The sequence below is a fragment of the Canis aureus genome, chromosome 22 (genome assembly GCF_053574225.1).
Source record: "Canis aureus isolate CA01 chromosome 22, VMU_Caureus_v.1.0, whole genome shotgun sequence".
In the NCBI taxonomy this organism is placed as follows: domain Eukaryota; kingdom Metazoa; phylum Chordata; class Mammalia; order Carnivora; family Canidae; genus Canis; species Canis aureus.
Window position 1 is genome coordinate 14,114,080 of NC_135632.1, and position 15,048 is coordinate 14,129,127.

Below are 15,048 nucleotides of genomic sequence, written 5' to 3' on the forward strand. Positions count from 1 at the left end.
TCTGGACTCCATCAAGAGATGTAATCCTATTAAATTCCATCAATGAGTTTCATGTTAATTTTTAAAATTAATAACCTTTTAATACCGACAATAAACATATGTTGATGTTCGAGTATTTTGGCTTCATTGAGAATTTACTGAAAGTGATGTTTCTCCACATATGCTTTCTTTTGCAATCATCTTAATAGAAAAATGTGTATTTGGAGTTCTGTTTGTTTCTTAGGAAAGTATGTTTTTGTTGGGGTTATTTCAAATGCACTTAGAGGACTGTGAAATGTTTTTAAAATTCTAAGGGCAAAGGGCTCAGAGTTTATACTTGAAACTAGTTTTATTAATACCAGGGATATGACTCTGTTCATAGCCATCATTTTATATACATATATTTTTTTTGTTCATTTATTTGTATAGATTTTATTTGATAATATTTTATTCTTTATATAAATGTATATTTATGTATAAATTACACACATAATTTATAATGTAAATAGGTTATTTGTGAATTATAATGTAAGTGATTTATTTGCATTGTAAATTATATCTATAAACAACGTATAGAGGTGCCTGGGTGGCTCAGCAGTTGAGTGTCTGCCTTTCGCTCAGGGTGTGATCCTGGGTCTGGGGATTGAATCCCACATCGGGCTCCCAGCATGGAGCCTGCTTCTCCCTCTGCCTATGTCTCTGCCTCTCTCTCTCTGTGTCTCTCATGAATAAATAAGTGAAACCTTTTTTAAAAAATGTATAAATTACATACATAAATGCTCTCTATATTAGTGTTTATATAAAATTTTATCTATATATTTACAAAATTATACAAATAAATCTTTTACAGAAGATCTTAAATTTAATTTAATTTTAGTTCTTCAATCCTTCGATTCTTAAATTCTTTAGAGAATTCTTAGAACTGCAAAGGTATTCCTTTGTGAATTTTGCAGTCAGTTTTCTTTTAAGCTCAGAACTTACTGGCTCTTACTGGCTCAGTCTCATAGTTCTAGTGCCTTTGCATATAATATTTATCTGAGCAATGCCTTTTAGGTAGCTATCTTATTCTTCAAAAACAATAACCCTTAAGCAATCTTGCAACTCGTGATAAACCAGGCTCAAACTGGAAATACAAACTGTTTTATTCCAGATGTTTAATGAACAACAAATGTGAATCTATTCCTTGAGGAAGAAACAAGGGATACTTGAATTGAGGTAGACTTATCAGCTCTATCTGCAATTTGAATTGGTTTCTCCAAACAGCACTTTAGAAGACCAATGACTAAACAGGAATTTACTTCTGAATGAACTTTAAAAGGGAAAAAGATTTGCTTCTCACTCCTCTCAAGAAGTCATTCTTAAGTCGGTTGTGATTTCAGTAATGTTGACATTATAAAATCATTATCATTGACCTTCTTTATTGATGACTTTCCCCAAAGCAAAGAAGGACATGGAATTAAAGTACACTCTTCAAATCCCTAGATATAATGTTATCGTAGAAGAGACACATTGGAAAGCAAGGGGAACTTAAGTGGCACTAGGGTTGTCTTTGGGTGGCAAAGTCAATGGTATTTTTTTCTTGTTCCTTTCTTACATTTTTCTAGATTTTATATAATGAACATATATTTCCTTTATATTAAGGGAAATCTTTACTTAAAAAGAAAAAAAGATTGTGATAAAAAATGGAAACACAGCTTGAGCGAGAGAGCTTCAGTTTTCACTCCTTGGGGTGGTTAGGGTTAAGAGTGCTGATGCCAAACTCTTGCTTCAAGCTCTGAGAATCTGTGAGGAGGGCACAGGGACCTTAGAGTCACCCTGGGGGAAAAAAGATCTGAGCTAATACCCTCTGGCACTTGGGCATTTTTTGTTTCAGACTTCTGGCTCTTTGTTAGCAGGCAGTCGTAGTAATATTCCTTTTATATTTGGGGTTCCAGCACTTCCCTGGGTCACCATATTGCATTGTTTGCTTGCAGACAACTAATAATTGGACAAATAATTGTAGTAATATTCAGTCCGGGTGAGGTAGCCAGATGAGTTAGCTACAAAAGAACCCAAATGGCTATCTGGATCAATATATTGGATAAGGTTATTTAAATAAGGGAAGTGTACCTAACAAAAAGATATTTCTTACTGACAGTTAACACTAATCATTCCTACAGGCAAAGGTTCTTCCTCAAATGTCAACATAATAAAGTGATTCCAAGGTGTTTTGGTTTGGTTTGGTGTTGTCGATTATATTCCTTACTTCATGATCTCCATTACCATCAATGGCCCACACACTGAAGATTTTTTAGGACCAAGTTAGTTTTGTGTTTTGTTTTGTTTTGTTTGTTTTTAATTAAAACTTGTCTTTATATCTTCTCTCATGCCCAAGTCTCTGTATTACATAGTAGAATCCTGGGTTCTCAAAAGAGTCTTTTTCAAATTCATAAAGATCAATCCCATGTGGAAGGTGTGTGGCCTATTGCTCTGAAGCATCCACCTCAGGCTTGCTCCTCTTTCCCTAGGAAATTATTAGCTTACACACTGCTTTCAGAGCAAAAACAAAAAGTGGCAGAGCCTTTTCTCCAATGCATTCAATAGGGAAGTCCTGGGAGAGCCCTCTTATTGAACAGTCTTTGGTTATATGTTCCATCCAGGGTCTAGAGGAGCAATGAATGAAATTAGTGATCCTGGGGGAATAAACAGCATAACTCTATCTGCCACACCCAATGTCTCCACGTGCATGAAGTGTTGTTCATGGATCTCAAGAGAGGCTCTGATGGATTGGCATGCAGTATTATCAAAAGCGTGAGCTTTCTAGGCAGACTAGGTTCAAATCTCAGTATTTCATTCACACACTGAAGGTTTTAGGTTAGCTGTTAACCTCTATCAATCTCAGAATCTTCACCTGTAACATGGTGATAATCACTCTTACCTCATAGGGTTATTGAGAGAGTTAAATGAAACCTTATTAGAAAGCACTTATCACTGTTCCTGGTGTATAGTAAGTACTCAGTAAAAGTTAGAGGTGATGATGATGATTCATTATGAAATGGCTCCATCGGATAAAGTTTCATTCCAAATCAACACAGAGCAGCTGATTCCTTTGTCCAGCATCGACAGATGAATGGAGCTGGTTCCATTCAACATACATTACATTACCATAGCACACTTCTAGATAAAGACCCCTTTGAGGGCAGTTCTCCTCAGCAAGGGCATGCGAGGAGATAGGCTAATTGAACTTTGTGGATCTCTGTCATGGGCATTAATCATATTTGTGCCAGCCCATTATTTTCTGAGTAGTCTTCTAATATTTGGGGAAATTTCTACAGTAGATGGCCCTTTCTCCCACAAACAGTTGAACTTCTAACCTCTCTTGCAGCTGAAACACACTCGTGTGACAAAGACATTACCAATCATATACACTTGCGTGAGACTTTGGATTTAAGAGATTAACATGAGGAAAGAGGGTCAGTGATGAGCTTTTCTTCTGTAGCTGAACTATCTAGCCTTTGGGGGTAGAGGTGTGCAAGTTTTAGTTTCTCAGGGCAGAAATGGATCTGATGTGCTCCTAGTCATCACAATTGCAGTAAGTTGGAGTATGTCCATTATTGCTTAGTCTTGTTAACAGCAATGACAGCTAATTTCTCACTGGGCCATTTCAGAAGCCAGGCTTTGGCCATTAGCCTTGACATAGTTTCTTCAGTTCTCTTAATGATTATGTGAACTACCTTCTATTTTAAAAATGGATCCCTTCTTTTATGGCCTGTATTAACCAGAATGGACTTAGTTGTTCATAGCTAAAAAGCCTAACCAACACAATTCCCCTACGATGATTTATTCTTAGGAGGAAGTAGGAGAAGTATACTTCCCAATGTATGCTTACAAACATTAAAAAAAAAAAAAGTAATTGAACTCACATTTAATTCTAAAAATGCTTGTTGGGGCACCTGGGTGGCTCAGTCAGTTGAGTGTGACTTCAGCCGTTAGCTCAGGTCATGATCTCAGGGTCCTGGGATCAAGCCCCACATCAGGGGCTTGCTTCTCCCTCTCCCTCTGCCTCTCCTTCCCACATGTGCACGCTTTCTCTCTCTCAAATAAATAAATAAAATCTTAAAAAAAAAAAAAAGACTTGTTCATGAGAATATTTACTAATGAGTATGCACAAGAATTCAAAGATAGGGATCCCTGGGTGGCGCAGCGGTTTGGCGCCTGCCTTTGGCCCAGGGCGTGATCCTGGAGACCTGGGATCGATTCCCACGTTGGGCCCCGGTGCATGGAGCCTGCTTCTCCCTCTGCCTGTGTCTCTGCCTCATTCTCTCTCTCTCTCTGTGACTATCACAAATAAATTAAAAAAAAAAAAAAATTAAAAAAAAAAAAAAGAATTCAAAGATAATGGGAAGTTCCTAAATGTTGACAGTATCGAAAAGGCTGAATTCAGAAGAGGCACTTCTATTACTAAAGTATTAATATCATAACTCTACACTACTATATTTTCCCAGTTAAGGAAAGTGGGGGAAATTCCAGTTTGGTAGTTTTGCAGAATTACAGATATTTTGGAAATACCATGGACATTGTATTGTCACTAGGGCTGTATAAAAGAGTTTCCACACTAATTGCTTTCCAAATACTTTTCATTCCTTTTATACATTTGTAGCACTTATAAATCTAGAGCCCCATGTGGTGCCGCTGGAGAACTGTCACTTTCAAGAAAGCACAGACCACACCTAAATTCCAGATATGACTCTTGCCTCAAGAAACAATGAGAGTGATTCAAGCATACAGTCCAGCTCCTCATTATCTCTTCTCTCACTCTCTCCCCTTTAATCTGAGGCACTGCCCTGGATTGTTGCTCACATACCTTTCAAGATAATTGTAGATTAATACATATCTGAGATTAATTGTTCTAGAAAAGGCCACTTAAAATTTACCTAACACAGGCTCCACATTTTCAGAGTGGATATTCAAAAAAAAAGGTTCAGGATTGTATCTTCAAAAATGGAACCAGAAATTCAAAAAATAATTCTGTGTTTAACAAAATTTCATTTATATTTGCAACTATGTGCCAGTTCTCATAATGAACGAGTAATGAATCAAATGTAGATTTTTTTACCATAATTTTCCTGCAAGAATGCATTCTAGCAAATACAAACACCCTTTCCTTCACTCCTGACTTTCACAACACTATAATACAGAAAATTACTTTTGAAAAATTATAATGTTTCTTCATTTTTCTCGTGGACTCCTCTTTAATATTTTGGCATTAAAAATCATTCTTTTTTAAGGGAACTTTTGGTCAGCAAACTTCTTCTTCTTCTTTTTTTTTAAAGATTTATTTATTTATTTGAGAGAGAGAGAGCACACAGAGGGAGAGGGAGAAGCAGACTATCCACTGAGCAGGGAGCCAATGCAAGGCTTGATTCCCAGGACCCTGGGATCATGACCTGAGCCAAAGGTAGATACTCAACTAACTGAGCCACGCAGGTGCTCCCTGTTCAGCGAACTCCTTTGCTTCTTCCTTCAGTTGTTCATTGGAGTAACTCAACCAGGTCTTCATTCGTCAAAAAGCCCATCATCTACCCACTTCTTTCAACATCACTTGCAACCATGTTATAAATTCTGGATTTTTTTTTAAGATTTTATTTATTTATTCATGAGAGACACGGAGAGAGACAGAGAGCCATAGACAGTGGAAGAAGCAGGCTACATGCATGGAGCCCGATGTGGGACTCGATCCCGGGACTCTGGGATCACGCCCTGAGTCAGAGGCAGACACTCAACCACTGAGCCACTCAGGTGTCCCAATTCTTGATCTTTTATATGATCAATACTGCATTATGGATCGAAAGTACATTATATTTATATTGCATTTTTGGACGTTTACAAAGTTGATGAATTGACCAGAGACTAACCAACAAAGATGTTGACATATTGGACCTAGCTAGATGCTACTATTATGCAGCAAGGAATGTTTGAGTGGGGACTAATTTTATAAGTGGTTGGTTCATTGGTGAATATTTCCATATTTCTATGACTTTGATTCTCTGTACAACCTAATTAACTGCAGAGATTGGGTAATACATACTTTGGATAATAAAGATCACTTCACCTACCACTCTGCTTTTCTTTCTAGAATCTATCATGGGGCTTTTGTCCTCTCTACCTCTTTAGTATGGCCTGGAGTTCTTTGGCTCCTTGCCTATTATGCCAATTCTGTATCACTAAAGTCTAGAAATCAGTCTTACAGAAATGGACCTTACACACACCTTCAAAGTCCACTTGGGTCTGTCTCAATTTTAACACATTAAGCTTCTCAGAACATTCAAGGTTTATAATTTTGGTCAGAATTGTAGTTCCAAGTCAAATATGTTTTTCTAAGAGCAAATAACATAGGTTTTAGCAAACTTTTAAAATCATAAGGTAACATCAATGTCTTCTTATGTGTCTCAACAACAACCATCAGTGTTGGAACCCTGACTCTTTAGTGAGGATATGAACATAATCATCATTTTATAAATTAAGAACAGAAAATACTGCTGTGTATTTATGTTCAAATAGTTTTCTATATACTGAGATATGTTTAATACCTTTTTGATTTTACATTTTGAAAACTTAGCTTAGTCCTAGGAATGAAGTCTTTTCTGGCTATGATGACTTCAAATCATTACCAGAGAGTGAATTGAGCAATATTTTCACTTTATAATTTAAAACTTTGACTTTTTAACAAAATATCATCTAAAACATTTATGCTGCTGGATAAGCATATTCTTGAAATGTGTGCAAAATAAACAACCATTTATTTTTCTCTTTGCTGTTTTAAAGCAATTTTTATTGGGTTGGGTGTAGGTTTCAGGATATAATGTAGTTTGCCAAATTCTGTAATCCTTTCTTTTTTTTTTTTTTTTTTTTTTAATGTCACACAGGGTGTGGTGCCTTTAGAGAATTTTTAAAAAGTTGTAGTTCCTGGTCTTTTTTTTCTTCATTTTTTCCAAAATAGTAAGATAACTTAAACCCCACAGGGAAATTCTGGTTCCTACTATTGGTTCCTGGGTTCCTCCACTATTAAAAGACAAATTATTCCCTGTAACTAAAAGACTGATTATTCCCTGTAGCTAGTTTTTACCTATATTCTTGCTAGACGTGTTTACATTCTTAACATTGTAAGCTCAGTATTAGAAATGAAATCTTAAGTATTATTTTAAGGTTTTATTTATTTATTTGCTTACTGCTTAGAAAGGTGAAGATAATTTAGAGGGAACAACACAGATAAGGCGTTTTAATCCGGCTATGCTCCTCTAGTGGTGGGGTGGTTGTTGAATATCTCAATGAATCCATTCTGTTCTTGTTTTTCTTTTATTAATCCCTGGTTATTGGGGAGGAATAAGAGGTTTAAAATTATTTTTCTCTAATTAAATAAAGCCTTGGCTTCACAAGGTTGGGATTGTTCTTCTTAGAAAAACAAATTCTCTGTGAATCTTATCTGGCCAACATCACAGAAAGGAATAGTTGGAAAAGATCTTTTGAGAGCAGAGAGATGCCAGCAAAGAAACACACCATTTTCAGAACAGGACACGGTGAGATCTGATGGTCTGGGGTCTGTCTTCATTATCTGCCGTAGTTCATGACAATCACGCACAAACCGCTCGGCTGAAAATGCAATCTTGCATCCCTGCACAGAAACGGTCTCCCTGTTCTCCTGCACCAGTAAAAACAGAGAAGAATGCAGGGGGAGGGTGTGTTTAAAGTAAAAAAGGATGGGGCGCCTGGGTAGCTCGGTTGGTTGAGCCTCTGCCTTTGGCTCAGGTCGTGATCCCGGGGTCCTGGTATCGAGCCCCATGCCTGGCTCCCTGCTCAGCAGACAGTCTGCTTCTCCCTCTCCCTCCGCCCCTCCCCATGCTTGTGCTCTCTCTCGGTCTCAATAAATAAATAAAATCTTCAAGGGGGATCCCTGAGTGGCTCAGCGGTTTGGCGCCTGCCTTTGGCCCAGGGCACGATCCTGGAGACCCGGGATCGAGTCCCGCGTCGGGCTCACTGCATGGAGTCTGCTTATCTCTCTGTCTCTCATGAATGAATGAATGCATAAATAACTTTGAAAAAAATATAAAAAAAAATAAAGTAAAAAAGGAGAAGAGGAGTCAAAATACAATGGAATCCCCGTTCTGCTGTCCTTTTCTTGCCTCAGATCTGTGTTTGAAGGCGCCAGAAATAAAGAGGGAACCCGTTTTCCAGCAACCAGCAAGCGCTAACCAAAAAAAAAAAAAAAAAGAAAAAAGAAAAAAATTTTTTTTAAGCAATTAGAGAAAACCAGTCCCCCAAGCAAGCCCGGACCCCGTCCCTGGGAGCCGTCGGCGGATCCCGAAGCCAGGGCCCGCTTGGGTACCACTCGCCGGGCCGGGGGCCGCCGTCGTCCTCCCCACAGGCCGAGGGCGGGATGCGCAGGGGCCGAGGGCCCGGGGTGCCGGGGAGGAGCCGCCCGCCCGCCCGCCCGGGAGAGGGGGCGGCTCCGGCCGCCGCAGAACAAACGGGACATTGAGCCGCGGCCTGCGGCTGCCAGAGCGGCTCCCCTGGGGAAAGTCAGCGTCGGGGCCGCCCGCTCCGCAATCGCCCTTAAAAGCGCCCCCACCGGCCTGCGGCGCACGCTCGGCTACCTGGGCCGCGCGCGGTGTGTGCGCGTGTGTGCGCGTGTGTGCGCGTGTGTGCGCGTGTGTGCGCGTGCGCGCGCCGGGGCTGAGAGGCGCGGGGGGCGGGCGCGGGTTCCTGCTCGTGTGCCGGAGCGAGAGCCCGGGGTGCCGACCGGCGAGCGCGTCGACACCGGCCATGAGGGGCGCGGGCGCCTGGGCCGCGCTCGGCCTGCTGCTGGCGGCCGCCGCGCAGCGCTCGCCGCAGCAGCCCCCCGAGAGGTAACGCGACCCCCGCGACCCCTCCCCGCCTCCGCCCGCCGCGTCGGGGCGCCCGCTGCCCCCGCTGCCCCCGCCCGGCCTGCCCGAGGGCCCGAGCTGCGGACTCGCTTCCTGCTGCGCCCCCCCCCACCCCCGGGAGGTCGGCCCGCAGACGTAGAGCCCAAGGGAGACCCCGAGCGGTGGGGCGCGCGGGGAGCCGCTCCCCGAAAGTTCGCTCCCCGCCAGCCTCCGTCGGAGATGCCCGGCCCCGGGACCTGGGAGGGCCCCGCCCCGCGGCCGCCTGCGCCGTCGTCCCCAGCAGCCTCCCCCCCTCCCCGGGGCGCGGGACGCCCCGCCGACGGTCAGGGAGATTAAAACTTTTTATGTTAGTCAATCGCTTCTCTTTAAACTTATTCATGAGAGAGAGAGAGAGAGAGAGAGAGAAGCAGGCTCCATGCAGGGAGCCTGATGCGGACTCGATCCCGGGTCTCCAGGATCAACTTTTTATGTTAGTCAATTGCTTCTCTTTAAACTTATTCATGAGAGACAGAGAAAGAGAGAGAGAGAAAGAGAGAGAGAGAGAAGCAGGCTCCATGCAGGAGCCTGATGCGGGACTCGATCCCGGGTCTCCAGGATCCCGCCCCGGGCCGAAGGCGGCGCCAAACCGCTGAGCCACCCAGGCTGCCCTAATTGCTTGTCTTTAAAACCCTATACCTCACATAGCCTAGCTCTCACCTTCTCTCAGCCCCCCACCCCACCCCCCCAGTTATATTTTCCACTTCACCATTTTCCAATAAGCTCTTCCCACTATGTGGAGCGTTTCCTTGCTTGTGGATGGATGGAGAAATAGATGTGTTCTAAGACGGACATAGATGGCCAATGGACTGAAACTTTTTTTAGATTTATTTATTTATTGATTCATGATAGACCTAGAGAGAGAGAGAGAGAGAGAGAGAGGCAGAGACACAGGCAGAGGGAGAAGCAGGCTCCATGCAGGGAGCCCGACGTGGGACTCGATCCCGGGACCCCAGGATCGTGCCCCGGGTCAAAGGCAGGCGCCAAACCGCTGAGCCACCCAGGGACCCCCTGGACTGAATATTTTATGGGGCTGTAATTTAAATAGTCTAAGACCTAGCAGGTATTTCAAATCGCTTATCCAGTCCAAGCATTTATTTTTATTTATTTATTTATGTTAAAAATTTTTATTTATTTATTCATGAGACACAGAGAGAGAGAGAGAGAGAGGCAGAGACACAGGCAGAGGGAGAAGCAGGCTCCATGCAGGGAGAAGGCAGGCGCCAAACCACTGAGCCACCTAGGGAGCCCCCAGTCCAAGCATTTATTAATCAGTGTTAACTTTATCCATATTAAGAGGCTATGTCTTTCTGAGATTGACGTTAGGTTGTTAGACCTAGTTTCAAATTAAGTTTCCTTCTTTTATTTTCCCAGACCTGTTTTCACATGTGGCGGCATTCTTACTGGAGAGTCTGGATTTATTGGCAGCGAAGGTTTTCCTGGAGTGTACCCTCCAAATAGCAAATGTACTTGGAAAATCACAGTAAGCATATTTTTTTAAGGGTATTCTCCTGGAAATGGGTATTGGAAACAGTGGAAGGCTGCTGCATTTTTACTCTGGTGCCAGGATTTGGGTAGGGGGGCAAGTGCCTGAAACAGTGAAATGTTGGATTTACCTCAACTATTTGGGACATTTTTATTAATAGAACTAGTAGTGTCCTGCTTTAGTGAATAGAAAGGGTGCAAGATAACAGTTGAAGGGATACATTCTTAAAGCAGATGTGTTTCTGAAAACCCATCCTGACAGTTGAGTTTCATGGATTCAAAATTAAGGCTGTTTTCTTTTTTTTTTTTAATTTTATCTATTTATTCATGAGAGACACAGAGAGAGAGGCAGAGACACAGGCAAAGGGAGAAGCAGGCTCCATGCAGGGAGCCCAATGTGGGACCCGATCCCAGGACCCCGGGATCATGCCCTGAGCCAAAGGCAGATGCTCAACCACTGAGCCACTCAGGGATCCCAAGGCTGTTTTCAAAGGCCTATTGTAATGACTTTTAGAATCCGTTCGTTACCTGTGCTCTGCATAAATGTCTCCCAGTGGGAAATAGAAGATCAAGGTAATACCCATTCCAGACTACTTTATGCCCACTGTAGATAAAAGACAAAAGAAAAAGAAAAAAAAATTCCACTTAATGTCCCTGACTTAAAATCACCACTAAAGGCACTCTAACAATAGAGAATAATAATAATTGGGGGGTAAGGAGGGAAAGCCAAAGTATCAAACAAAGCCTAATAAAATGCCCATGCTGGTTAATAATGGCATAGATGATGCTGAGTCAAGATAAATCAGATTTCCAGATAGCCATCTTTAAAAAGAAGTCTGGATTTAGAATCAGCTACATTGAATCGTCTTTCCAGTCAGTATGGTAGTGAGTCTTCATTTTTTCAGTGTTGGAAAGTTGTTTGGTAATTGAACACATTGGTGCACTGAGAGCTTCGTTCAGTCAGATTGTGCCACTGATTATAATTTTTTAAAGGAGCTACCTCTCACTGAGCACTTACTGTGTACTAGACACTGTACCAAGTAGTTAGCAAGCATAATCTCACTGACTCCTTGAAATCACTCTGAGAAAGTGACTATTATACCCCAACTTTATATATAAAACTGAGGCTGAGACCTAGAACAATTATGTCAGTTCACTTGATCAAACATTTGTTAAGTCCAGCTTTTGGCAGTGAGGCATTCCCATTGACAGGCAAACAGGAGAGGTCCTCGTCCTTAAACTTGACTCCTGTATGCACTGATACTTTCCTATCAAATATTGACTCTCTGATGAACTGGTACAGATTTCATTGTGTTATTGCAACACATGGGACCAGGAGAGAATGAGTCATAAAAAATAGCTTTGAAATATTGTTCTTAGCATAAATGTGAAATAAGGCTTTGAAATAAACATGTAATTTGGTTTTCATATGTATAGTTGTGTTTCAGTTGTAAATTAATGGCTTTAAGTTATAAATGATCCAAGGAAATTGATGACTGAGAAGCATCATGTGCTTAACAAGTAGAAATTCATGGTTGGCCATGTATTGAGGGTATTATAGGCATTGTTGGTGTGGCATCAAACTTTGATTGGAGGAGGGCGCAAGTTTTCCTTGGCATAGAAATGGTGTGATTCAGGAGAGGCCTGACTACCATATTCTTATGTGGGAGTTGGGGAAGTATAGTGGATGTTCTTCTTGGATGATGCAATGTACAGGTAACACATATGGGCTCAGCCGTTAGACTTCCCTGTATTCAAATTCTCATTCTAACACTCATAAATTGTGTGACCAGGATTCATCTTTTTTAAACCTTGGGATTGTTGTGAAGATAAAGTGAGTTAGTAGACATAAAACCCTTGGCTCAGTGTCAGTGATGTAATAAGTACTTAATAAATGTTAGCCATCACTGTTATCATTTTCATTGTCCTCATTGTTGGTATTGACTTCTCGTTCCTTCTGACCCATGATCGATATGACAGATCACTGTTACCCCCTTACCTCATTGGCTAAGCTGGGCTTGGCATCAAGTCAAAACAACTCAGACTTTGATGGAAGAATATACTTTGTCATCTATTATCTAGGAAGAATTATTTCCGGGTTGGGTTCTCCTATAACCTTGCTGAAGAGACTCTGTGTGAGTCAGAACTAGGTCGGCTTCCCATGACAGAGACCTAAATAACAGTGGCTCTAACAGAAGTTTGGTTCTCTCTCTCATGTAGGAATCTAGAGGTGGGCAACCCAAGATTGGTGTGGCAGCTTCAAGTATCTTTGTCTCCTCCTGCTTTGCCATACTCAGTTGTGTGCTCAAGTTCCAGCCATCATGTTTACATTCCAGCCAACACAAAGGAAGAAAAGAAGGGCATATATCTTCCCTTTAAGGACATTGCACATAACTACATGCAACTTACTGCTTACATTTCATTGGCTGGTTCTTAGTTACATGGCCACTTCTTGCTGCAAGAAAGCTGAGAAATGAAGGCTTCATTTGAGGCATCTTTCGATTAAAAGTTTTCTATCAGGTGTAGAAAGAAGGGAACATAGGTAGACGACAAGCAGGCTCTGTGATATATTTATTTGTGCTTTTCTCAGGCTGCCTGAACTGATGTTCATGAAGTTGAGTAACAAATGCTAGCCTTTTTGGAAAACAAAAAAATTCCTTTTTAGAAAGTGTAGGTGATACAGAAGAAAGGACTATACAATTTGCTTTTCCAGTTAAAAGCTTAATAGTTTTCACTCGTAGTCAGTTGAGTTTATTCTATTCCAAGGGGCTGTGTCTTTTATTTTTGCATATGAGTAGCTACTAAGAACTTCAGAGAAGCCCAGCACATTCTCCTGGTTATAATTACTGCCTGTGCTTTTCACAAAGGCCATGGGTGCTCTCAGGGTCTTAGTTTGACAACATTTTTATTTCTTTGTATTTCACAGGCAATAGCCCTAATTCATTTGTAAAAATCTTCTTAATTCTTTTTCACAATCCTCTGGTTTGTCAGAGTAACAGAAGGGAACTCCCTAGCTCCTGTAGATCCTAGGGAACATAAAAAGAGAACTGTGGTAGCTCTAAAGTGGGTGGCCCTGAGGTTATCTCGTTCATTCACGAAATGTGTTTTGAGTGCTGGGTACTATCTGGGTTATGGCAGCAAGCAAGGCAGCCACATTCCTTACCCTCATGCGGTTAGCATTCTAGTTTGGGGAGGTAGGCAATTAATGTCTAAATAAACAAAATATTAAGTAGTGATAAATGTATTGTAAAAATAAAATAGATACTCCTTCACATCCATTAGGATGGCTATTATAAAAAAAAAAAAGACAATAACAAGTGTTGGCAAGATGTAGAGAAATTGGACCCCTTGTGTATTGGTGGTGGGAATATAAAATGATGCAGCTGCTGTGGAAAATATGTCACTTTCTCAAGAAATTAAACATAAAAAATAGAGAATCAGATCTTTCAATACAGAGAAAAAACTGATGTTTGCCAGAGGGGAGAGAAGTGGGGAATGGGCAAAGTGGTGAGGGGAGGGAGATACAGGCTTCCAGTAATGGAATGTGTAAGTCATGGGGAGGAAAGGTACAGCACAGGGAGTACAGTCAATGGTATTGTAATAGCATTGTATGGGGACCGATGGTAGCTAGCTACACTTGGGGTGACCATAGCATAATGAATAGAGTTGCCCAATCATTGTGTTGTATACCTGAAACAAATGTAACGTTGTATGTCAACTATGCCTCAATAAAAAAGAAAAAGAAATTAGACATAGAATTACCATATTCTCCAGCAATTCCACTTCTGGGTATGTACCTCAAAGAAGTGAAAGCAGGGACTCAAGCAGATATTTATACATCCGTGTTCACAGCAGCATTATTCACAGTAGCCAAATGGTGGGAGCAACCCAAGTATCTATCCACAGATGAATGAATAAACAAAATGTGGTATAGACATACAAAGGAACATTATTCAGTCCTAAAAAGTAAGGGAATTCTGACACATGCTCCAATATGGATGAATCATGAGAACGTCATGCTGAGTGAAATAAACCACAAAAGAACAAATAGTGCATGATTCTATTTATATGAGGCACCTAGAGTAGTCCAATTCATAGAGACAGAAAGTAGAATGGTGGTTGCCAGGGGCTGGGGGTGGGGAGTTAGTATTTATTTTTTTTAAAGATTTTATTTATTCATAAGAGACACACAGATTGAGAGAGAGAGAGAGAGAGAGAGAGAGGCAGAGACATAGGCAGAGGGAGAAGCAGGCTCCATGCAGGGAGGACGCGGGATCATGCCCTAGGCTGAAGACAGCGCTAAACCGCTGAGTCACCAGGACTGCCCCTGGGGAGTTAGTATTTAATGGGTTTAGAGTTTCACTTGGGGAAGATGAAGAAGGTTTTTTTTTTTTGAAGATTTTATTTATTTATTCATGAGATAGAGAGAGGCAGAAACATAGAAGGAGAAGCAGGCTCCCTGCAAGAAGCCTGATGTGGGACTTGATCCCTGACCCCAGGATCACACCCCAAACCGAAGGCAGACACTATACCGTTGACCCACTCAGGTGCCCCAGATGAAAGTTCTAAAGATGGATGCTCGTGATGACTGCTGCACAACAATGTGCAAAGGTCATTCTGGCTGCTGTCTAGATGATGAGTTGTGGGG

General features: G+C 41.6%; 2 protein-coding genes across 5 annotated transcripts in view; one reads left to right on the forward strand and one right to left on the reverse strand.

The window, feature by feature from the left end:
* Positions 1-6,797: 6,797 nt before the first annotated feature.
* LOC144293781 (uncharacterized) lies at positions 6,798-8,815 on the reverse strand. 3 transcript variants are annotated; one of them, XR_013361075.1, is made up of 4 exons: positions 8,610-8,653; positions 8,139-8,203; positions 7,516-7,657; positions 6,798-7,324 (listed from the first exon to the last, which is right to left on the reverse strand). XR_013361075.1 is itself a non-coding variant. In XM_077864872.1 (3 exons), exons 1-3 carry the CDS (start codon positions 8,778-8,780, stop codon positions 7,284-7,286), a joined length of 354 nt encoding a protein of 117 aa, XP_077720998.1. In that variant the 5' UTR covers positions 8,781-8,815; the 3' UTR covers positions 6,798-7,283. The 3 variants fall into 3 exon arrangements, 1 of the variants encoding a protein (XP_077720998.1); XR_013361076.1 differs by having other exon boundaries at positions 8,585-8,615; XM_077864872.1 differs by lacking the exon at positions 8,139-8,203 and having other exon boundaries at positions 8,610-8,815.
* Positions 8,713-15,048, forward strand: part of PCOLCE2 (procollagen C-endopeptidase enhancer 2) — a 64,260-nt gene continuing 57,924 nt past the window's right edge. For both annotated transcript variants that reach the window (XR_013361073.1, XM_077864871.1), the window contains exons 1-2: positions 8,713-8,861; positions 10,290-10,398. Coding sequence is in view for 1 of the 2 variants with exons in the window: in XM_077864871.1 (XP_077720997.1) it covers positions 8,779-8,861; positions 10,290-10,398 (192 nt within the window). In the remaining variant the exon portion in view is untranslated. The remainder of the gene's footprint in view (positions 8,862-10,289; positions 10,399-15,048) is intronic.

Coding starts and splice junctions, on each gene's coding strand:
- LOC144293781 (XM_077864872.1), bottom strand. CDS start 8,780: ATGGCCGGTGTCGACGCGCTCGCCGGTCGGCACCCCGGGCTCTCGCTC. Junction 7,658..8,609: donor ACACACCGCGCGCGGCCCAG/GTAGCCGAGCGT, acceptor TTACTGGTGCAG/GAGAACAGGGAGACCGTTTC. Junction 7,325..7,515: donor CGTGTCCTGTTCTGAAAATG/GTGTGTTTCTTT, acceptor CCCAATAACCAG/GGATTAATAAAAGAAAAACA.